Below are 24,841 nucleotides of genomic sequence, written 5' to 3' on the forward strand. Positions count from 1 at the left end.
CTGTGGCTTCTCTAGTTTTAGTCTCCTGATGTGTAATGAAGATTTTCAAGGCTCTTCAAACCCAGCATGCAATATAAAAGGCAATAAAAATATAAGATGAAGAAGATGAAAATAGAGCCATCAGAATTAATTTTTTTTTTGTTTTTATTTACTTACACATCTGGTCAGTTGCTAAAGAGAATGTGCCTTTGGTTGCTGGGCTACATTCAGAACTTACGAAGTGTTTGAGTGAATGGAGATATTTGAAATGATGATTGGTTAATTGGTTAAGTGTTTTGAGTTTGGGGGTTTGTTCAGTTGCTTTCATACTTGACAATAAAATGACTGGATTTTAGGACTACGGGTCAGGATTATTTATTTATTTATTTATTTATTTATTTATTTATTTATTTTTAATTCATGGATATAGGTGTTAATGTGTATGTGTGGAAAAATGTGTCTTTTTTTTATATATCCCTGGCTGGCCTGGAACTTAGTATGCACATCAGGCAGGCCTTGATTCCATGGTAGTCCTCCTGTCCCTGCCTTCTGGATGCTGGGATTATACACACGTACAGCCATTCCTGTCGAGGGTCTGTATTTTCAATAAACACCTTAGGAATGCTTATGTCTAGAGAAAGTTAGGACACGATTTCAGCCTTTGCAATTACTGGTATGGCCCATAAGCCAGTAGCATCTCCATCACAAGAAAGCTTGTTACAAGTGTAGGCTCAGCCGTCAGGACCCATTGAGCCAGGATCCGAGCTTCAACCAGCTCCTTAGTGGGCTGTAGAAGTACTGACTTAGAGCAGTACCTGGCTTCAGGTGACACCAGGCCGCCCAGAAATGCCTTCAGACTGCACCAGTTACCAAGCTGTCACACTGCCTTCTCTGATTCAGTAACTTTGGACAGAACTGGGGTGCATTATTCTCAGTTTCAATGAGCTTTCTGTATTCTTAGGAACTGAGAATGTTGGGTTGCAATGAAACTTAAACATGGTCTAGTCCAGGCCCTTGAGCAGTTGTTCTGTTAATGGATTTGTGGTCTTTGCTGGGACTCCAGTGAGAGACTCATTACCATGAGTATTCTGTGCATCTTTGGACAATTGTAAATGTGAGGAAGCTTGCAGTTTTTTGTTTCCTTATTTTTAATATTCATCAAAGCTGACTTACTATAACCTATTTCCCTAGTTCTATTGATTTTATATATGTACTTCTTCATATTTACAAGCATAAGATGTAATTATCAAATAGTCTTACTGTTTTGAGTAACTTTGTTTTAACACTATTTTAGGATAAAAGCTCCAGTATATAAACGAGTAATTCCTCAGGGAGAAATCCAGAAATTGATTATCACAGAAGAGGTAATAAGGAAAGTTCTTATTTTTCACTGAACCCCCCACTTTATGAATGTATGAATAAGGTGCGAAGGAAAAAGCAGCAAGTCCAGCCTTTCTGCCAATGTCATTTCCTGTGGTCAGGGCTTAAGATTGCTGTGTTTTCAGTTTCTCAACCTTAAAAATTGTCAGTTTACGGGGCTAGAGAGACGGCTCAACAGTTAAGAGCACTGGCTGCTCTTCCACAGGACCTGGGCTTCATTCCCAGCACCCACATGGCAGCTCACAGCCATCTGTAATTCCATTTGCAGGGGTCTGATGGTCTCTTTGCCCTCGTGGGCACCAACTATACATGTGATGAACAGGCATATATGCAGCAAAACACCTGTACATATCAAATAAAATAAAAGATTGTTGGTTTACTACTAAGAAATGAAAGAAAGCACAGTCAATTGCTATTATAAAGCACATTTGAGAGCCAGGTGTGTGGTGCAAGCCTGTAATTGCAGAACTTGGGAGATGGAGGCAGGAAGATGAGTTCAAGGCCAGCATCATCTGTGCAGTGAGTTTGGGGCTAGCCTTGAGTACATGAGAAACCGTTGAAAAGTCCAAACCAAAACAAAGTAAAGGCATAAGGGTTGGGATGTATGTAGCTCAGTGGTAGAGCACTAGCTTGGTCTGAGAGATACCCTGTTCAGTGTCTGCTACAAAAAGAAAATTTTGATTAAACAGAAAATACATATTTCAGATATAGTTGTTTAAATTGTAGTAAATTAATTTTACCACATTTATAAATATAAATATAATTAATAAAATTTATAAAGGTAAAATGAGGGATTCTTTTGGTAAAAGTAAGGCCTATGGACAAATTATTTTTATTTCTTCTTGATTATATAGTTTTCAGAAATTGTACTGAAATGTAAATTTGGCTTGTATAGTATCTTTATCTCCTGCTTGCCACCTAACTCCCCATTGATTGACTACATGTATATATGTCTGTTTGAATCAAAATTTGTGACCCTGTCAGGAGTGCAACCACTTTTCTGTGGTGAAATGTCAACAAAGGAAAGCTGTAGTACTAACTGTCCTGATGGTGTTCTGATTTTCAGACAGCTAAAGTACGCCCTTTTGCGGTAGCCGCAGTTCTCCGGAATATCAAGTTCACTAAAGATCGATATGACAGCTTCATTGAACTTCAAGAGAAGCTACACCAGAACATTTGCAGGTTCGTAGGGCTTCATCCTGTTTCCTCCTGGTCTTCCCCTTCTCCTACTTCCTTTCCATCCCTTCTGTTTCCCATCTCCTTGTCTCATGGATCTACTTGTCATAGTTACTATTCTAGTACTGAAAAGAGACACCATGTCCAAGACAACTTACAGTAAAAGGAAGCGTTTGGGGGGCTTGCTTACAATTTTAGAGGGTTAGTCCGTGTTCATCATGTTGAGAGCATGGTGGCAGGCAGACGGGCAAGCATGGTGCTGAGAGCTTTACATCCTCGTCTACAGATAGCAAGTAGAGAGAGACTGAGCATGGCATGAGCTTTTGAAAGTTCAAAGTTCACCCCCAGAGACACATGTCCTCCAGCACGTCCACACCTCCTAATCTTCCCCAAATAATTCCACTACCTGGGGACCAAGCACTCAAACATGTGAGCGTACAGGGCCATTCTCATTCCAACCACCACACTGCCTTCTGCAGATCATTTTTCAAAACAGTTCTAAAGGAGGTCATGGGAGATTTCACTTTGTGTACCAGGTAGATGTTTGTTACTGTTTGAAACTGGTGTGTGTGGGGTTCGAGAGTTGGTGCAGTGGCAGGAGGACCCGCTGCTCTTGCTTTTGCTTCCCAGCACCCACACGCTGCAGCTTATACCCATGAGGCTGTAACTCCAGCGCCAGATCATCTGACAGCTCAGGGCTGCTTGGAGCCTACACATGTTTGTGTATATACAGAGACATGCATAAAACATAAATAAAAAGAGAAATAGTAAGAATGGTATATGTGTGGTATGTAGAGGATTTTTATTCCTAGAGGTTTTCTTGTTTATTTTCTTTCAAATCATTTAAAAAATTATGTTTGTAAGTATGATTTGTTTGTTTATGCATGCTGGAAGTCAAACCAAGGTCCATGTGCATGTAAATATTCTACCATTGAGCTATATTCCCCCAACCTTGTTCAGATCCTTATTAATAGATTCCATTACCAAATGGAAACCATGGTAATTGGAAGGATAGTCTGGCATTTAGAACATGAAAAAGTTTCTTTGCTTGGCCCACTTTTGAATAAGTATGATTAAAATTTTGACACATAGAATTTGAGCAGGGCTAGACATAGACCTAGCATGTAGTGTGGGCCTAGGCTTGATCACAACACTAGAAAAAAAATTAAATAAATGAAGCAACCTGAACTTAAGTGACAAGAGTTTGCTTTATTTTGTCTGTTTTGGTTGTGCTGTGCCAGTCCCAGGGCCTCACTCGTGTTAGGTGGACATCCTGGCCTGAGCCTTGCTGAGCTGCTCTGGTCCATCGCTTCCTGTGCCGTTTTCTCTAGTGCAGTGACCTTTAAACCTTTTAGTCCCCGGCCCTAACAGTCGGGGAAGGTAAGAATGGGAGCTCTGGAAGTCATTTCAGTACTTCAGTCCGGTCTAAGGATTGAGTTTGGGGCCAGCTACATAGGGAGACTTTGTCTTAGAAAAGGGGGAAGTGTAATGGATTTCATAGCCAGGTATGGTGGGACACATTTGTAATCCTAGCATTTAGGAGACAGGCAGGAAGTTTGTTGTCTACTCAAGGCTAGGCTAGTTCCAAGCCAGCCGGGACTGCGTGGGTAGACCCTGTTTAAACAAACAACCAAAAAGAAAATTACGTATTTATTAATGGTGAGAAACTGTAGTTTTAGCTAATTTGTGTTGATCTTGAAACAAATTATTTTGATCCAAAGATAATACTGACAGTTACATTACATATTCTTAAATAAAATAACTGAAAAAGATGGAAAAGCAAATTTTTATTTCTTAATAATTGAATCTCGTCAAGCTGCACTGACATGAAGGGATGTTTATGTGGTATATATGGGAAGAGAACTCTAGATATTTTCTTCAGTGGTGAGAAATGCTTAAAACTACAAATCAAACTTGGCAGCTAATGCTTAGGTATTTTCTTCTTTGTAAAATGTTTTTGCTCAGTTAATAGAAACATGTTCCTAGGATCCCAAATAACGTTCTTACTCTTTTATATTAAAAATCTATGTATGAGCTTGCTGATATCTGTCATTACTAAGCAAAATCATAGGAAATAAACTGAATTTATTTTGAAGAAAAAGTTTGTTGTACATTGTAAGAATGCAGCAGGCAAGGACAATAAAATGGGAACAGCCTGCCTGCAGCAAAGTAGAAGATGTTTTTTAAAGAAAAGGTACAAGGTTTGACAAGAGTGAAAGCTAGGAAGTGATTGGCAGATTCTGTGTTTTGGACATATTTATTATAAAATTCTCCCCTCCTTCCCTTCCTCCTTTTTGTGGAGTTGTAGCTCAGGCTGCCCTGGAACTTGCCTTGGTCTTTCTACTGCAGCCTCCTGAGCACTGGAGTTGGAGGTGTGAACTCCTGTACTTGGCTGAAAATCTCTTCAGCGTCAGGAGGCATTGCTTTATTTTATTCCACTTCAACCTCTGTCTTACTTACTGTTTCTGGAAATCGTGAACTTTAACTACCTGGGAGAAGAGAGCAGCACCTCCTAATCCTCAGGCATGACAGAGTCAGTTCCTGCCAGTCAGTAACTCCTAAGTAATGTCTGCAGAGAGTTTTGGAACTTGACATCCTGGTTATCACAGATTGCCACGAAGTTGTTTCTAATGCCCCCTTAGTCTTTGATGCCTGTACTGTCTGTTGCAATGCTTCCTCTGCAATTCCCACTTTGGTCTGTGTAGAAGCTTATTAGTTTTATTAGTCTTTCACAGACTAAAAGTTTCCTTGCCCCCCACCCTTGATTTTCATAGATCAAACATTGTCCTTTTCCTTTTTTTTTTTTAAGGTCTGATTGGTTTCTACTTTGTTATCCATGGGTTTGACAATTGTTCATTTATCTAAACTCATGGACCCATGTATTTCATCATATGGTAGTTCTGTGTTTATTACTAACTCATTGAATAACAAATGCTTTCTACTTGCTAGTAATTCTGCCCAGTGCAGCCATAGTTATTCCAGTTTTTATTTACCTATACCTTTTTGTTTGTTTGTTTGTTTTGGTTCAGTACTGGGCTTCAGCCCAGGGCTTTATGCATGCAAGGCAAGAACTCTGCCCATGAGCTACACCCCCAGCTTTATCTAGTGTTATACATTTTATCTGAACGTAATACTTAGAGGAAAGCATGTGCTTCCTATTGAACGTTTTGTTCTCACTATTTTAATGACTGAGAATTTGTTATATTGCAATAAAGATGTTGTAGAGCAGTGATGGGCTGTTTTAAGGAAGTGCTTAAAATACAGTTTTAAACATATGGTCTGTTATCTTCAGAATATTAAGATCTCCCGCTCTCATTCCCCTCTCCTCCTCCTTTGCCCTTGAACGTTTAGAAAAAGAGCCTTGGTCGCTATTGGCACTCATGACTTGGACACTTTATCAGGCCCATTTACCTTCACTGCGAAACGTCCTTCAGATATCAAATTCAAGCCTCTGAGTAAGACCAAGGAGTATACAGCTTGTGAACTAATGAATATATACAAGGTAAAAAGTCTTCTCTGTGTGTGTGTGTGTGTGTGTGTGTGTGTGTGTGTGTGTGTGTACACGTACGCCATAGCTGGATATAGAGGTCAGAGAGAGGCCTATTGGAAGTTGGTTCTCTCCTTCCAGAATGGATTCTGAGGATTGAACTCAGGTTGCCTGGCTTGTAGGAGGAAGGCATCTTTACCTGCTAAGCCGTCTCACTGGCTCAGTATCTTTTTGTTTTTGTTTTTTAACCAAAAATAAAATAGACATTCATGTGTTCCTTCTCAATTTGCAGTTAACATACATGGCTTACAACAATGGTTTTGAGGGAGTCACTATACTTACCTTACAATAAGGTTGTTATTATTGCTATTATCCTGTAGCTTTGCGTAAATCATGAAATGCCTTTAGTGTTAAGTCTTGAGTTAGGAAAAGATAGTGAACCCTTTTTAAAAAAAGAGGAGTGTCTGGGCTCTGTCCCAAACAAATGGACTCATCTGATTTAGAAAAGGTTCTGCACCAAGGATTTTTGAGCTTTCCCACTCTATGACCTCTTCTCATGTGACTGTGGGGATACAGGTACAGCACACAGGTATGGAAATCAAGTACTTGCTGAAAATAAATCATAAACTTATTTTAATAACTTAAAAACAATATCCATTTATTTAAATAATTTATTGAATTATTCATTCAGTTAATAAATAATATTTATTGAAATATATATTAAATAATCTTTAATATGTATTCAATATTTAAATAATGTATTTAAAATATATAAACTTATTTTAAATACAGTTTGTGGTGTATATGTATACATTTATTAAAGGTGAGAGCAAATTATATACTAATGTGATTGATATGCTTGTTTATTTTTACTTAAAGACTGAAATACTAAATGAATATTTGATACTGTAGGATGTGGAGCATCTTAGTATTTTTCAGAGTTGATATTTTGATTTATAATTGTCAATGCTTCATGTAAATGTTGAACACAGAATGACAGAGATTTGTTCAGAAAATTTAAGAAATGTTTGAGAATCCTATTCTACTCCTAAGCCAGAATTCATTCTGACACAGTATAATCTAAGGATAAATAATTTTATATGGGCTAAGGAATAACAAGAAAATATTAGGTCTTTGTTAGCTGGCAAGGGGTGCATGTGTGGAATCCCAGCATTTTGGAGGCGGAGGCAGGAAGCCTTCAAGTTCATAAAGTCTTTGTTCTCCGTAATTAAACTATTGTGTTTCTACAAGATCCGATTTTCTGTGTTCAGTGTAATCACTGCAGATCATAGCATGCAATAGTAGTGAGTCTGGGTTGAGGTGCATATGGGATGCTATGCCCCTACTTTCTATGTGTTCTGAAGCCAGACTGCACTGAAGGCATGACCGTTTGGGTAAGCACTGCCAGAAACACATCACGTTCATCACATGTTTGATTTTGAATTAGTTTTTGGTTGGTGTGTCTTTAAAAACCTTTCACTGTTGCCAAATTTTTGTTAACATCTACATTCAGTCATGTGGCCCATATAAAATTGTGATCCACAGTTTAAGTAGCTGTGGCCTGGATCACAATTTGGTTTTGTTTATTGTTTTTTGTTTTGTTTTTCGAGATAGGGTCTGTGTAGTTTTGGGGCCTGCCCTGGAACTTGTTTTGTAGACCAGGCTGGCCTCGAACTTACAGAGATCTGCCTGCCTCTGCCCCCCCAAGTGCTGGGATCAAAGGCATGCACCACCACCACCTGGCTGGTTTTGTTTATTTTAACTTTTGGTTTTTTGTTTGTTCGTTTGTTTGTTTTGAGACAGTGTCTATATATATAACCTTGGCTGTCCTGGAACTCACTATTAGACCAGGCTGGCCTTGAACTCATGAGGATCCTTCTGCCTCTGCCTCCTGAATCCTGAGACTAAAGGCATAAGCCACTATGTCTGGGTTATTCAAGAATTGAGAGCCAGTAAGTAAACTATGACAAGTAGAAATTGTACAATTTCTCTTAACTTACCAGTGACTTAATTTGTCTTTTGGAATTTTGTGATGGCTGCATTTTGTTTGTGATGACTTGGCAGTGCCAATGCCAATCTATTTTCACTCTGGGAAAGTGACCAGTTCCTCATCTCACAGTAGGAGAGACTGTATGCAAACATTAAGATGCCCATTTATACTGGAAAAGTTTGTAAGTTTATAGCTTCCTGTCATTTGGAACATTTTTGATGTTTTTCTGACTTTTTTTTTTTTTTTTAAATAACAGATTAATGTCAACTGGCTAAAGTAGAAATAAATCATTTTGTTTGACTTAATTCTTTTCAGACTGACAACCACCTTAAGCATTATTTACATATCATTGAAAATAAGCCCCTGTACCCAGTTATCTATGACAGCAATGGTGTGGTCCTCTCGATGCCTCCGATTATAAATGGTGAGTAAGTTCAGGAAGAGCATGGATCTTTGCAGTTTCTTCTGTTTAGTGCTTTTGTGGAATTCTCAATAGGCTGACTGAGGCAGTCATTAACTTTAGATCTGAATCTCAGGTCTTTTGAAGATATTATTTAAAAATGAAAAAAAAATTGTTATGTGTATGAATGTTTTGCTTGCATGTATGTCTCTGTACCACATTCGTACCTGGTACCTTTGGAGGCCAGAACAGAGATCCTCTGGAACAGGAGTTACAGGTGGTTATGAATCACTACGTGGGTGCTGGGAACGGAACCCAGGTCCTTTGCAAGAGCAATAAGTGCTCTAAGCCACTGAGCCATCTCTCCAGCCCCATAGATTTTATTTTAAAAGTTCTTTATGTATATATTTTTCCAAACCTTTAGTTTAACTGCTGATTTTTATGTAAAAAACTCTATTATTTAGAATGACATAGGGTGTACATTTAATTTGTAACTGTAAAAATATTTATGCATGTGAAGGATATTCTGATACTAATCTATGGGTTCTGTCCCATTCTTCAGGGTTTTAGATATTTTTTAGTGTCTGGCTAGCGTATGTAGCTGGGCTTGTGCGTGAGCATCTATGCCATGGCATGCGGAGGTCAGAGGACAGCTTTTAAGAGTCGGTTCTCCTCCCACCACGTGGGTTCCAGGATTGAACTCAGGCTGCCAGGCTTAAGTGGCAAGTGCACTGGTCCTTTGGGTAAAAGAAGAGAAAGAGAGAAATTTTGGTTTACTTTTATTTAGGTGTTTCAGTATTAACAGCAAGTCTCTTTGTTGAACTCAAGCTCTGATTTGTAATTTTATAAACTAAAACTGTTATTTAAATATTGTACTCTTAATTCCTTTGTGAAGGAGCTTATGAAGCAGTTTAAATGTGTTTAGTGGATTTAGTGATGCCTAAGCTGCAGACGTGTGTCATTGGGGAGACCAGAAGGAGGCTTAGCTGACTCGGGATGACAAGGAGTTGTTGAGATTGCAGATGCTCACAGTTTCCCTGGTCAAGGATGTGGACCAAGTTAACTAGATCCAAATTCACTTTACTGCTTCATAGTTTGTCATCATGATCGGGTAGTTTAATCTTTCTGAACCTTAGTGATTTGTTTGTAGCTGTTTGTTTTCTATTTTGACACAGGGTTTCTCCTCGTTGCCCTGGATGTCCTGAAACTGGTGTCTAGACCAGGCTTGCCTTAAACTCCCAGAAGTCCACCTGCTTTTCCTTCCTGAGTGCTGGGATTGTTTGCAATTATGTTATAGGATGGTAAAGATTATCTGTATTTTCCAGTTTGCAATGGGAGCCTAAAAGTCTCATATCCCAGGTCTGGTGGTATGGCTCAGTGGAAGGTAAAGGCACTTGGCTTCCCACCTGCTGAGCTCTGTTTGATTCCTGGAAGCTCCATGGTCGAAAGAGAACAACTCTTGAATCTGTCCTCTGCCCTCCACACATGTGCCATGTCATGCACACTAAATAAATAAATAATTGTATAAAGAAAATATGCATATCCTAGAGCCAGGCATAGCGGCTCTTATCTGTAATCTCAGTACTTGGGAAGTTGAGGCAGGAGGATCACTGTAGCCTGGGCTATATAGTGAATTCTAGGTTAACCTGGGCTAATGATACCCTGTCTATAAAAATCAAAGGAAAAAAGTTGTATATCCCCTTACTTCTAGGGTATTTAGATTGTTTTCTAAGTTTAAAAGTGATTTTTTCTTAAAATTACGTTTTGTATTATTTCATATCTCTGAAATTTTTGTTATTGTTTACAGGGAATCATTCAAAAATAACAGTAAATACTAAGAATATATTTATTGAATGCACAGGAACTGACCTCACTAAGGTAAAAAAAAAAAATCTTTAACTTATATGCTGTTAGACAAGATACATTTTACTTCTAGGCCAAGACTGATTTTAAAGTTTAAAATGTTATAAGAGGTGGGAACATATTGTTGAAACTTAGAAAATTAAAATGATGTGGATAATCTACAGCTTGTTTATGGTACTTGCATTAATTTACAAATGTTTACTGAGCAACTAATGTCTTTCCAGTGCTAGGAACTTAATAAGTATATGCTTCTTGGCTTAGCAATATAGACATGTGACTGGAGAGTCTGCAGTTGTATTACTTCATCAGCTTAATTTAAGTGAATAGTCTGTGCTCTTGTGTATGTGGAAAGTTTTTCTTTAAAAAAAGAAAGTGGTATGCCCAGAATCCCAACCCTTGAGAGGGGCAGGAAGATAGGGAACTGAGGGTCCTCTTTGGCTACATAAGTTCAAAGCTAGCCTGGGCTACTTGAGACATTGTGTCGAAAAACCAACCAACCAACCAACCAACCAACCAACCAACCAACCAACCAGAAGAATTGGGTAAAACGGACTTTTATCCCTAGTGACTTCATAGCTGACATCCCTGACTATGTCTAGATTGTGTAGCTTACTAGTTGTCTGCTCACTTTCAATTACTACAAATGTTGGATTCGATTGCTAGGAAAGCTTTGTTCTTTATACATGGTAAGTAAAGCTGAGAGAGTATGCAGTAAGCAAATGAAGAGAGATACTATAGCATTAGGAGACTGGCATGTGGAAATAGGACCCTGAGGAGACTCTCCCCTAGATCTGCATCATTGGAGACTGTTTGAGGCACTTGATTTGTATCTCTTAACTGTGTGTACCATTTGCCTTTGTTGTTGTTGTTTAAAGATTTATTTATCTTATGTGTATAAGTGTTTTGCCTGCGTGTGTATATATGCATTGCATGCATGCCTGGTGGCTGCAGAGGCCAGAAAATGGTGCCAGGTTCCCTAGAACTGGAGTTGCCTTCAACAGTTGTGAGTTGCCATGTGGGTGCCTGGGACTGAGCTGGGTGCTCTGTAAGAGCTGCAAGTGCTCTTAACTACTAAACTATCTCTCCAGCCCCCATAAGGTTTGTTTAGCCCAAGAACTTACAGGGCCTTACTGCCTAGGGATGTTCCATGTACTTTGTGTTTGTGTGTTCATTCTTATAGTTAACAAAGGTCGGAATTGTTACTATCTCTACTTAACCAGTGAGAGAATTGAGATGCAGAGAGAATAAAGTAGATCATCTAAAGTCACATTGTTAGTAAATGGTTGAGCCAGGAATCCAGCAGTCTGGCTTCAGAGACTTATGAAATTGATAACATTTACTTCAGTAACTAGCCATTTGTCTCTCTTGAAACCTCATAATCCAGGGTTGGGGTGGGGGAACTAAACGATTTGTCTCAGTCATGGATTGTAACTCTCAGAGAGCTGCATAAATAGAGAACACCTGAAGATAAGAACAAGCCTGTTCCTAAGTTTTTATTCTACTTCCTTTCTTAGAATGTGTATGTAAGGGTTCATTTTTAGGTGTTTGAACACTAAATTATAATAAATATTCATTACATCTGAATTGAGTGAGAATATACTTATAAATTGCCATAATATTTATATGTTTTCTTTTGCAGGCAAAAATCGTGCTTGACGTTATTGTCACCATGTTCAGTGAATACTGTGAAAATCAGTTTACGTAAGTTGACTCAGCACCATCATTGACCAGTCCTCTGAAACCAAGGCTCTAACGCCTCCTGTACTATTTTTAACAATTAGTATACATATATACATGCAGGCAAAACATTCATACATAAAACCCTGATTGGGACATAGGCTTTACTCTTATATGTCTAGCTTAGATATAAGCTTCAAGGAATGAATACAGCTAAGGTCTGTCAGTGCGTAGATTTAGATGTGGTTCCGGTAGCTAGAACATCTGGGGAGATGACAGAGCTCTAAACAGTATGCGTTCTGGTGTTTATAAGGCCAGTCTGGCAAGACCTCATGGAAGCAATGAAATTTAAGTGGTATTTAACGACCAGTAGGCTTGAGAATGGAAAGGTGGAGGAATAGCTAAATAGAGGTATAGTAGTATATGACAGAGCTGCATGTCCTTACTATGTATTAGCATCAGCTTATTCTAGACTCTCAGTTATAATTCACAGTAAATGTGTAAGAATAAAAATGACTGAAGTTAGGAAGTTTTCTTTTTTTATCATTTGTATTTCAGGGATTTATGTGTTAGCTCCTGTCTTGCAGCATAATATCCTGGTAAAGTTTGGGGTATACATCAGTGTTGTTAAAGAGTCCATGTAGGATGCATGTCTTCTACACTGGGAGATAAGCTTTCCAGGTGGCCACTGCCTAAAGGGATGAAGGAAGGGAGCTTTGAGGCCTGGAGTGGTAGAATAATATAGTATGTAGGAAGGTTGGTCAAAATGATGATGTTAGGATGTTGTGGCTGGAGTTTTAAAACAGTTAGTAATCATAAGCATTTGAAGAATTTATAGCTCGTTTATGAAGCATTTTATTTCTGACCTATTTTCTTTTATTTTTAGAGTTGAAGCAGTTGAAGTAGTTTCTCCTAATGGAAAATCAAGTACCTTTCCAGTAAGTTCTTAAAAGTTGATGATAATGGTAGTCCTGGCTATATTACCCATAGTGGTTGTTGAGTGTTTGTTTCTCTGTGTTGACTAATCCATCTGTACATCTACTCAGCCTTGCAACACACACTGCACGGTGTCTCAGGGATTCAGTTCTCAGTGTGGGGGAGTGGTGTGCTGCCTTTCTGTAGAGAGATGGTGAGGCCTGGAATGTTTAATAGAGTGTCTGTTAGTAAGTGTGGCAAGGATTTAAGTGCAGGTGCCTGACTGTAGCTGTCCTCATGGTGTATTACATGGTAACATAATACTGTGATCTCCTAGGTAGCTGGGTGATTTCTAGTCTCATCCCTTTTATGATTAGTCAGTTAGTATGTTCACATTGGAATCTGTAAATTGCTGAAGACTGTCACTGTAGTGACTCTGAATGTATTCAGACTGGATTAGAAGTAAACAGTTATTGTTAAACATTGGGTCTTGGTAGAAAACACCTAAGACATTATTCTTTATTTTTGGTTGCTTTTTAGACAGGGTCTTGCTTTGTAGCTGAGGCTGACCTTGAATTCACTATGTAGCTGAAGCTATTCTTGAATTCATAATCCTCCTGTCTCCCTCCCCAAGAACTGGAGTATGACACCATATCCATTGTAAGGTGGTCATTTTGAATAGAATGTTATCACAATCATTTAGTTGTAGTTCTGGCTCGGTGAGACAATTCTCTGATCAGCTTGTGTTCCTTTGAGAGTTTTCTTTCTTTCTTTTTTTTTTTTTTAAACTGTTCTGTCATTTATGAAGTGAATCAGAATATGAAATTGCTTTTTTTAAATGAAAAATTTTAATGAGTGTTATGGAGGAGGGTGTCAGATCCCTGGAACTGAGTTACAGATGGTTGTGAGCTGCCATGTGGGTGCTGGGAACAGAACTTGGATCCCAGAGCACCAGTGCTCTTAATCCTGAGCCATCTCTCCAGCCCCTGATTACATTTATTTGTATATGAGTGTGTGTGCCCCACAATTCATAGAAGTTGATTCTCTTTTCACCACGTGGGTACCAAGAATGGAACTTAAGTCATTAGACTTGGTGGGAAGTGCCTTTCTCTACTTCTCCCAGCCAGTAAAATAGTTTTACGAGTGTGATAATGTCTGCTAAGATAAAAACATTACCCTTCCTCAAAACATTAGTGTTTAGTATGGTATTCTTTTAGAAATTTTTGGTATTATTAGTGTGTATACGCACTCGTGCACGCATGTGCACAGTGTCTGTGGAGGCTGGAGGACAATGTCGTGGAGTTATTCTCTTTATTCATCTCTACATGGATTCTGGGGTTTGCCAGGCTGATGTAGCAAGGACCTTTGTCCACTGAGCCATCTCACTGCCCCAACATCCTATTTCTAGATTATCATGGAGCAAGTGGTAAGTACTATACAGCTGAAATCATAGTATCAGCTTTTGTTGATATAGAGATTCTATAGTTTTTTTTTTTTTTTTTTTTTCGTTTTTTCCAGACAGGGTTTCTCTGTGTAGCTTTGGTGCCTGTCCTGGATCTCGCTCTGTAGACCAGGCTGGCCTTGAACTCACAAGAGATCTGCCTGGCTCTGCCTCCCGAGTGCTGGGGTTAAAGGCGTGTGCCACCACCGCCCTGCGAGATTCTGTAGTTTCTATTTGGGCTTTTTATAATGTTGGGCATGGAACCCAGGGTACCACAAATATGAGGCAAGGACTAAACTACTGAACTAGATGTTCACTTGATTTGCATTGTAATGGTGATTGTTGGTTAACTTTTATTAACAAACAAAACAAGAAAGAAAGAAAAAGGAAAAAAAAAAGGGCGCCCAGGCTTTCACTGGGACATGGCCTCATGGGTGCCAGGGCAGAGCTCGGAACAGCAGCAACACAGCAGCGTTGCTAAGATGAGGGACAGAAAGGGCTTAGGGTTTTTTTTAAGGTAACACTTCAGGGATACCCATTATAAGAGAGCAAGTCCAGTGCCGTCCCAGCAGGATATCCAGCCCTAGGGCTGGATTTGAGGGGTTTGTGAAATTAAAAATAGGTGGCGTCTGCGTGGTGGGAAAATCTTCAGTGCTTCATCCCAAGTCCATGCATGTGGACAAAGGATTTCTGGTTGCCTTTTTTTTTTTTTTTTCCTGAGACCAGAACCTTAACCCATGCTGGCATCAAACTCATGATCCCCCTGCTTCACCCCTTCGGTGCTGTGACCCAGGTGTGCACAACTTCATAATGATTTTTTAAATGTCTAATTTGAAGAACATTGTTCAAAAAACAAAAAGTATTCTATGTGTATGGGAGCTCTGCCTGCATGTGTATCTGCACCATGTGCATTCAGTGCTTACAGAGGCCAGAAGAGGACATCAAATCTCTTCTCTTGGAACTGGAGTTACAGTTGGTTGTGAACCATCATGTAGATGTCGAGGATTGAACTTGGGTCCTGTGAAGAACATCTCTCCATCAAAGTTCCCTTTCTTTCTTTCTTTCTTTTTTTAATATGAGGAATTATCAGGTTTTAATAAAACAATATATATTTTTGTAAAGAAGAGGGGAAATAGAAAGTTTTGTTTGCTTTTTCCTTGTGTAAATAGCCTCATGAAAGCAAACTTACCCTAGAGCAGTGCGGGGGTTGTTCACAGAGTAAGATGTCCCAAGGGGCAGTACTCCTTCTGTCTATGATACCGTGGAGGTTGTTGTCTTTCACTAGTCTTGTCGCTACCTAGAAAGGAGTAAGGTTTTGGAGGTCAGTAATTAACAGTGTGAGCTTTGAAGCTAGTCTGCCTCCTCTCTCCATTATTCATGCATGCACTGTGTGCACTCGTTAACAGTGTGCACATCGAGGATAATTTGGGTAAGTGTTCGTAAGCTGTTTGCAAAGGTGGTGGAGAGCCTCGGGTTCATGCATGTGTGCTTTCACTGAAGACAGTAAGGTTGTGTGCCATTTGAAGGAGAGTGAATGGCAGTTTATGACATGTTCCCATCCACTTTCCTGTCTCCTGGAGCAGATTGATAGGCAGGTCTGGGGACATCATAGTGTTTTTCTACTTGGGAAATGATAACAGAAATTTATTCTTTTAAAAAATTTAATTATGGGAATTGGGGATTTAGCTCAGTGGTAGAGCAGACTCTCAGTTCCAGGAGATAGATAGATGGATGGATGGATGGATGATAGATAGATAGATAGATAGATAGATAGATAGATAGATAGATAGATAGATAGATTGTGTTTATTTAGGGTGTATGAACTATAGCACCCAAGTGGAAGTCACAGGACAGCTTGCAGGAGACATCTCCCCTATCATGTGGGATTCAGGTCATCTGATATGACAGCAAGCTCCTTTACTCACAGAGCCATTTGGCTGACCTGAGGTATGTACTCCCTAGGTCTCACTAGTACAATGAATGGTGCATTATGACAGCTGGATTGTTGTTCCTTGGTCATATACTTTAACTGCATAAGACCAAACATTTGTAAACATCTTAGAAATGATACAGTAGGATAGTGTTGCACTGTAGGAGTGGGATGACCTTGTGAAAGAAAAATGTTTGGGATTTATATTATTTCCAAACAGTAAAATAATTTAGGACGGAAAATATTCATACATGAATCAGGTTTAACAAATTGGTTCTATAATAATATTTAGAAACCTCAGGTTTAGTCTGGGCAGTGGTGGCACATGCCTTTAATCCCAGCACAGAGGCAGAGGCAAGCGGAGTTCAAGGCCAGCCAGGGCTGTTACACAGAGAAACCCTGTCTCTCAAAACTGGAACAAAACCCCCTCAGGTTTATTTCAGAGTATGGCTCTAAGAGCAGTCTCTTGGCTGGGTAACAGAGCTACAACAACTGACTGACTAAGAAAGACTAGAAAACTGCATCTGATGATTAAGTTTTCAAACTTTCTTTCTCAGGAGCTGGCTTACAGAAAGGAGATGGTGAGAGCCGATTTCATTAATAAGAAAGTTGGAATCAGGTATGCTTTGAAACTTATTTCTGGTGGGAGAGAAGAGAATTCAAGCATAAAGTATACAGCGAGTTATTTTTCTTGAAAGAATGCTTGATAGTAAGCTAGGATATTTGATACCTAACAGAATTCAGAAAGAGAGGTTACTATTTCAGGTCGAAACTATCTTGGAACAGAATGTAAGCGTGTTTCACCTACTCCAGTGAAGCTTATGATTTGTGAATTTTTTCTAGGGAATCTCCTGCAAACCTTGCCAAGCTCCTGACCAGGATGTGTCTGAAGTCAGAAGTAATAGGTGATGGCAATCAGATTGAGGTTGAAATTCCTCCCACCAGAGCGGACGTTATCCATGCATGTGATATTGTGGAGGACGCAGCTATTGCTTATGGATATAACAACATTCAGATGACTCTGCCGAAAGCATACACCATAGCTAATCAAGTAAGATTGCACCTTTAAATAAACACTCCTCTTGTTAGCAACTGACTGTTGAATGCCAGGAAGGCTTCGAGACAAACAGAACCCGGGAATTAAGCAGCATTTGGATGTGCTTTGCTAGGAGAGGCCTTTGCTAAGGGGAAGGACACAAAACAGATGCCCAGATGATTAGAGAACCTGTGATGCCTAGTTCTTTGAAGAAGGACAGCTTTCAAGTGTGGCGCTCTTGTTGAATCTCTTTAACTGGAAGATTCATTTTCTCAGTTGGGCCCGAAGGCAGATGCTGTCCTGTGAGCGAGGCGGGGTGGGAGGTTGTTGGCTAGCTGTGATGGGGGTGTTAGCTGGGGAGGGGAGGGGTTGGTTCCTTTGAGGGGTGTGTTCTGCAGGAATCTGTTAAAGAAAACGAAGCAGGTTGGAGATGTCGTGGTGTGTTGCTTTCCTCTCAGGTTCCTATCAACAAGCTCACAGAACTCCTCAGACTCGATATGGCGGCTGCCGGCTTCACTGAGGCACTTACCTTTGCTCTGGTACGTTTTCAACTCACTTCTGGCTGGCTGACTGTTTTCCTGGAATCCTTGAATTGTCTATTCTGTGATTCCTTATGTGAATCTATAAAGTCTAGACTGCTGAAACTTCCAGATTCTGAAAGAGAAACTTCGTTCCTTGAGATCGTACAATTTTTAGTAAAGAAAAATGGGGAGTTTTTCTTTGACTAGTCATAGAAGACTGTGAAAGCCTAGGGAAAAAAAAATCCGAAGGACAGATGACCATGTGCTTTATATTTGATGTAAGTGTGGAAGGTGCACAATGAATTTCATAAAAAGATTTGTTAGGTTAGAATATTCGGTCTTAATTTGGTTGTGGCTGTACCCACTAGATGCCGCCCTGGTTAAGGTCTTGGGAACTGTTCCACATTAGACTTATTTCTTTGTCTTTGAACATGTTCACAAACATTTGCTTTGAGTTGAAAAGCTGACATAAAAGGCCTAAATCAGGAAATGAATGTTATTACAGAATCAGAAGGAACTTTGCCTCTCTCTCTCTCCTCAGGCTGACCACTGAAAGAAGTAAATGTGCCTGTAGTTTGTATGGTTTCCCCTGGCTGAGAATGTCTGCAGTGCCCAGACTCCTCTTGGCTAGCCCAATGAGCTCGATTTAACAACCTGTGGATGAGGCAGCTGCCTCGCTTCCTGATGCCCAGCCCTAGCCCTGAGGTTCTAACCCTTCCGAACATTAGGTGATGGGTCCGAGGCAGCATCTGTTGTTAGCAGGCCCTGCACCTGTGGGAAGCGGAGCTGGAAAGTGGAGAGCTGACACAGTGCACACAACAGTCCTCAGAGTCAGGGCTGGGGCCCAGTGCTCGACCCTCAGCTCGTGTGCACTAGCCTTAGAGTGCCGTGCCTCTCTCTCGTGTGTAGACATTCATTCCCATTTGTGAGCAGTCACCATTTTACACACAGTGACATATAAAACTTAGCATTGAGAAATGTGTGTGCTTTTTTAAAATACAGTGACAGAGGAAACAATACATTATCATTTTGAAGGATTTCAACTTTATAAAATACAAAGTTGCTGTTTCCACTTGTGATTCTGTTCTTCTTCCCCAGACTAACTGCAGTTAAGACTTTGGCTTGTAGTTCTCACTGCCTTCTGTTAGTGCTTTTTGATTTTGTGATTGAGTCCATGTATCTTATAGGAGCACAGAAGCTGCCTCTTGCCTAGGGCCTGCTCTGCAGGGAGGGTTCACCCCCCACTGATAACTGTATGTACATGGTACCAGTTCTTCTCAGGAAGTGTTCCTATCCTCCATAGCAGTTAGAATAACTTCTCTGTCAGTCCCTCCATCCCCCATGCAACCACAGGTATGTGCCCAAGATTCCAGCCCAGGCCTGTTATGAGCCAAAGCTTGTGACTGAATTACAGCCCTCGAGTGTCATACTGAGCAGTCTGCTCAGCTGTCCAGTCACACATTTATGTTCATTGTCTAGGAGGAAAGGAGGGAGGGGCTGGAGAGGACAGATCTCACATAAAGTTTCCTGTTAAAAGTCTTTATAGGGGCTGGAGGTTTAGAGCACTGGCTACTCTTGCAGGGGACCAGGTTCAATTTCAAGCACCCCATGGTAGCTCACAACTATCTGTAACTCCAGTCCTAGGGCATCTAATACCTTCTTCTGACTTCTGTGGGCATCGTGCACTCATGTAGTGTACAGACACACATGCAAGACAAAACACCTATGTGCATAAAATGAACAAATAAATAATCAAATTTAAAAGTCTATAAAGTTCTGCATTTTCTAAACAGCTCAACATTGCTAGTCTGTATTGTTAAATCCAGTTTGCACAAGAGTGATGACAGTCTTCCAAAGCTGGTCCTTGACTTCTTAACAAGCAGTTCACTTTTCAGCATTAGGATTTTTTTTTAATAATACTGCATACTAGTTGTAATATTTTCTTTTATAAATTGACTCAGTTTTAGAATTAAATGTCTACTTTAACCTTAAGAGTAACACTTATAATGATTGTGGGTTTTGTTTGTTTGTTTTTCGAGACAGGGTTTCTCTGTGTAGCCCTGGCTTTCTTGGAACTCACTCTGTAGACCAGGCTGGCCACCAACTCAGAGATCTGCCTATCTTCTGCCTCTTGAGTGCTGGGATTAAAGGCGTGTGCCACCACCGCCCGGCTATGATTATGGCTTTTATACTTGTTCTATTCCCTAACCTTATAGTAGACACATAAATGCTAATATTGAAGACCATCTTCCTTCCTAGGCCTTAGCTACTATCACTTGAGGGAAGCTTATTGAAAATGCTTCAGATTGTCTTGATTGTTTCCCATTACATTATGAAGCACAATCACTCAGATGCACTGGGATGTTGACCTGTGTCTGGGGAGCCTTTTTTCCTTTCACGCAGCCAGAGCTAGTTCTGTTTGAGAGCGGTAGGTCATGTAGGTCATATAAATGCGTTTGTAAAATGACTGATCACAATGTATTTAAATCTTGTTACAAAAACTCCCCTCTGCACTGGACAAAGTGGTTTTTTTTCAGTATGGTTCAGGCTTTCCCTCTGGAGCACAGTAGTGTGGACTCTGTTCTGTTACAGTTTGAAGACTTTTTCAACAAAGTATGGCAGAGCTGGGTATGGCGGTACACACTAGCACAGATGTAATATCAGCGCTGAGGAGGCTGAGGTAGGATGGTAAATTCAGTGCCAGCTTGGACCTTGAGTGAGCTCAGGCAGGAATTGCTAGGGCAGGCATTAGGATGCAGTGAAGACAGAATTCTTCTCAGGTGAGCTGGCTGTTTACCTTCTCTCAGCTCCAGGCTTCCTACTGGTCCAGGACCTGGCAAACAACAGCTCTTTAGTGCTTTGAAGGCCTCTACTTGAAGATGCCTTTTAGAACAGTTCCATGATCAATATTGCCTAAAGTTTGGAGAAGCCTTGAGTAACTTGACGGCACTAGCTTTTCATGTTAAGTGTTTAATTATTTTTAAAAATGGGTAATTGTTTATTTTTTTGTGGTGATTTGTTGTCATCACTTGATCATTTTATATATATTTCTAGTACTTTCTGTCAGGCCTTGGAGATACATTATCTCTAAATCTTGATCCTCACTAGATTTGTTGGATCTAAGAGTGAGTTTTGTTTTAATGTCTGCCTACTGCTCTGGTTTCTGCCCATGGATAAGAATGAAGCAGTTTACTTGTCTTAGGAGCTACATGGGCCATGTGTAGGGAAAGTTAAATGGTAAGCATCTCAAAGACCAGTGAGCAGAGTTCAGTCATGTGAATTCTCCCAGTTCCACAGCCTGCCCCAAATCAGTGCAGACTTCTCTGGGATTGCATTGGGAGTCAGGAAGCCTGAGGAAACCAAGGAAGGGAACTGTCTTAGTTAGGGTCCTATTGCTGTGAAGAGACACCATGACCACAGCAACTCTTAGAAATGAAAACATTGAATTGAGGGGGCTTGTTTATAGTTTTAGAGGTTTAGTCCATTATCCTCATGGTGAGGAACATGGCGGCATGCAAGCAGACATCGTGCTGGAGCTGAGAGTGCTACATCTTGACTTAGAGGTAACAGGAAGTCAACTGGCTGTCACACTGAGGGAAGCTTGAGCAAAAGAGACCTCAAAGCCCGCCCCCACAGTGACATACTTCCTCCAACAAAGCCACACCTCCTAATAGTGCCACTCCTTTGGGAGCCATTTTCTTTCCAACCACCACAGGGACTCTTAATGGTACTGCTAGAAATATTTTTACATAAGAGGTGCAAGAGAAGTTACTTATGTAGCTAGAGCCTTGGGTTGGCCTGACTGTGGTACTTGGGACAGTAGTCTACATAAAGGCAGGCAAAAATGTAGTGTTCAGAAAACACATAGGAATCAGGAACTTAGACTGGAAAGGTCAATGCGGGCCTAGTACAAAAAGGACTGGGTGTGGGTTAAACCCTCATCTCTACAGGAAATGTTAACCAGCTCCATGTTGTGGCTATAGCTCATCATAGAGAGCTATTCGTGGTTAATTGTATCTTCTGTGGGCCTAAGCTTGGTGAATTACAAGTGATAAATTATTGTCAGACCTAATAGATAAGACTCTTAGCTTATTATTAACTTACTGATTTATATAGAGAAGGTGCATTGCTAAGAAACCACTGTAAATTGAATGATAGCATTAAATACTTTTAAATTTTGAGTTAGCCATTGCCCATACTAATCTATTTTACATGTTCTTAAGTGCTCCCAAGAAGATATTGCTGATAAACTCGGCTTGGATATCTCTGAAACAAAGGCAGTTCACATAAGCAATCCCAAAACTGCTGAGTTCCAGGTAAGAATTTTAAGTAGATAAGAATTGGGGTAAAAGTCGAGTTTGTGGTAAATGACATAGGAAAGCTCTCTTCAGTTATTGTACATTGGGGTGAATCCTTAGAACATTTTAATGAACTTTCTTTAGATAATTTGCAGTTGGTCAGCCCTACCCTGCCCTTCTCCCCCCACCCCGTGTGTGTGTGTGTGTGTGTGTGTGTGTGTGTGTGTGTGTGTGTGTGTTAGTATTGAGTCTAGAGCCTTGTGCTTGGTAGAAGTTGGCTTGTTTAAAAAATATATATATAATATTTATTATTAATTATTATTATTGTTTTTGAGATGGTGTCTTACACTGTACCCCAGGCTGCCCTGGAACTCACTGTCTAGCCTAGGCTGCACTCCCAACTGCTCACATTCAGCCTATTCTTAGTTCTTAAATGCTTTGAGCTAGTTGGCTCAGCCACTCTTACCTGCATTTTCCATGTCATAATTGATGTTTACTTACTGTTCTCAGCTGCCTCTCTTTCCCATTTATTTGTAGTAAATGGAGTAAAATGTATTCCTTCAATCCTCATAAACCATTATGCCAGTTTTTGACTGCAGGTGGATTTTTTTTTTCTTTTTTTTGTGCTCTCAGCTCACAAATAACAATATGGAGACTTACTATTAATTATTAAAGCTTGGCCTTAGCTTAGGCTTGTTCCTAACTAGTTCTTATAACTTAAATTAGCCCGTATCTTTTGATCTACATTCTTTTACGTGGCTCAATTACCTTTGCTCTGTACTGCCCATCCTGCTTCCTCTGCATCTGGCTGTTGACTCTGCTTTTCTTCTTCCCAGTGTTCCTGTCTGCCTGGAAGTCTCACCTAACTCCCCTGCCTAGCTGTGGGCCGTTCAGCTTTTTATTACACCAATTAAGCATTGCATTTTCACAGTGTACAAATATCCCGCGACATTGGACTATGCTTTGTGTCTTTCACTGTCACCTAAGCTTATCAGCAGTTCTGGCAGGGTTTAGGAAGAGGTGAACAAGAATGATACTGTGACAGGAGTCAGTGTCACTGACTCCTCGTATGGGTTAGGACATTCACTATAGAAGTGCTTTTGTACAACATCTGTGCATGTGTGGGAGCTCTTGCTCTCTTGCATATGCAGTCCTGTGTGTGTGCAAAATCTTAGAAGCCAAGGAGCTGTGTTTAGGAAACTTAGCACTGGTGTAGAGCATGCCTCAGCCGTGATGTGATAGTTTCGTTGGCTTTGGGTCTCACTTTCCTAAAAGTTAGATCCTGGATTAGTGTTTTGGGAAATCCTACAGGCTCTGGAAATGTTTACATGTACATTCTGAATTTCGTCTGTAGAACTACCTGCTGTGGCAAATGAGCTATATGAATATTTACTCAGCTCATTTTCATTGAATCTGGGTGCATTTTTATTGTTTATGCTAAATGTATTTCCCTCCCTCAGTTTCATTTATTGAGTGTTATACAAATTTTGTATTTCTCAAGATTTCTGTAACTGTTACATTCTTCAGAGTTTGTGTCCTGTCTGCTCTGCTTTATATAAATGGAGGAACAGCAGATCAGAGATGCATTAGCTGCTGCCATAAATAGCTGCAACTTAGCGCACTCAGGAGTCAGTTTTTCTGGACAGGTACGTTGGAGATGACAGAGTATCCTTAAACCTGGCAGCTTTTGCGTCAGCCTGCTTCACCTCCCACTCTGCCATTACTAATGCACTGAGCAGGTTGTTCTTGCTCATAGTGAAATTAAGTGTAAAGTGCCTTGCAGTTTGGGTGTAGGCCTGTTCTTTTCCTGTGTGATTCTTAACTGTGGGTTCTTCTCCAGCAGTGGATGTGCTATAGAATGGGCAGGAGAAGAGAAACATTATTTAGGGAAACTGTGTGGATTTTTATCCCAATTATTATAAACAAGATTATCAAGTATCCTCACTTGTCCCGATTAGCAGTGATACTAAGCCTTCAAATGGCTATCACTGCAAGTCTTTCTGGCTGTAGTTGGTGTTTTTCTTTTTAGTTTGGGATTCACTTGAGGGTATACATTAAAGTTGATTGATTAATCTATAGGTTATTAGTCCATTATTTGCTCCATATCCCTTAGTCTTTCACACACACATCCTTTTCTTTCAACTTTGTTAAAAAATATGGATCCTTTGTTCTGTAGGCTTTCCACATTTAGGATTTCATTGAATATATTCTGATAATCTTCTATATTTCTCATAAACTAGTAGTTAGATCTAGAAGTTTGACCAGATTCAGGTATTCATTCATTCATTCATTCATTTTTATTTATTTATTTTTTTGGTTTTTCGAGACAGGGTTTCTCTGTGTAGTTTTGGTGCCTGTCCTGGAGCTCACTCTGTAGACCAGGCCGGCCTGGAACTCACAGAGATCCGCCTGGCTCTGCCTCCCTAGTGCTGGGATTAGAGGCGTGTACCACCATCACCACCCGGCCGGGTTTTAAGTTTTTATGTTGCTGATGGTTTTAGACAGAAAAAATTATTAATAAATGGGGTATTTTCCACCATACCAAGGAGGATGACAAACTTGAAGGGTTTTTGTTTGCTTTTGGACAGTCTCATTGTGCTGGCTAGTTTTATGTCAACTTGACACAATTTCGGGTCATTTTAAAAGGTGGATCTTCAATGGAGAAAATGCCCACCAGATTGGCCTGTGGAAAAGTGTGTGATGCTTTTTCTTGATTGATGATTGATAGAGGAGGGCCCAGTTAGTTCA

The 24,841-nt window shown here is 40.1% G+C and overlaps 1 protein-coding gene across 1 annotated transcript in view; it reads left to right on the forward strand.

Annotated features, from left to right (window-relative positions):
* The window catches only part of Farsb (phenylalanyl-tRNA synthetase subunit beta), a 64,260-nt gene that overhangs the window by 10,566 nt on the left and 28,853 nt on the right, over window positions 1-24,841 (forward strand). Inside the window, exons 4-14 of the mRNA XM_028889278.2 lie at window positions 1,274-1,343; window positions 2,426-2,541; window positions 5,887-6,037; window positions 8,328-8,436; window positions 10,220-10,290; window positions 11,915-11,976; window positions 12,839-12,890; window positions 16,796-16,857; window positions 17,082-17,289; window positions 17,733-17,813; window positions 22,019-22,111. Coding sequence (XP_028745111.1) covers window positions 1,274-1,343; window positions 2,426-2,541; window positions 5,887-6,037; window positions 8,328-8,436; window positions 10,220-10,290; window positions 11,915-11,976; window positions 12,839-12,890; window positions 16,796-16,857; window positions 17,082-17,289; window positions 17,733-17,813; window positions 22,019-22,111 — 1,075 coding nt within the window. The remainder of the gene's footprint in view (window positions 1-1,273; window positions 1,344-2,425; window positions 2,542-5,886; window positions 6,038-8,327; window positions 8,437-10,219; window positions 10,291-11,914; window positions 11,977-12,838; window positions 12,891-16,795; window positions 16,858-17,081; window positions 17,290-17,732; window positions 17,814-22,018; window positions 22,112-24,841) is intronic.

This window comes from Peromyscus leucopus, chromosome 13 (assembly GCF_004664715.2).
Source record: "Peromyscus leucopus breed LL Stock chromosome 13, UCI_PerLeu_2.1, whole genome shotgun sequence".
NCBI classification, from domain to species: Eukaryota; Metazoa; Chordata; class Mammalia; order Rodentia; family Cricetidae; genus Peromyscus; species Peromyscus leucopus.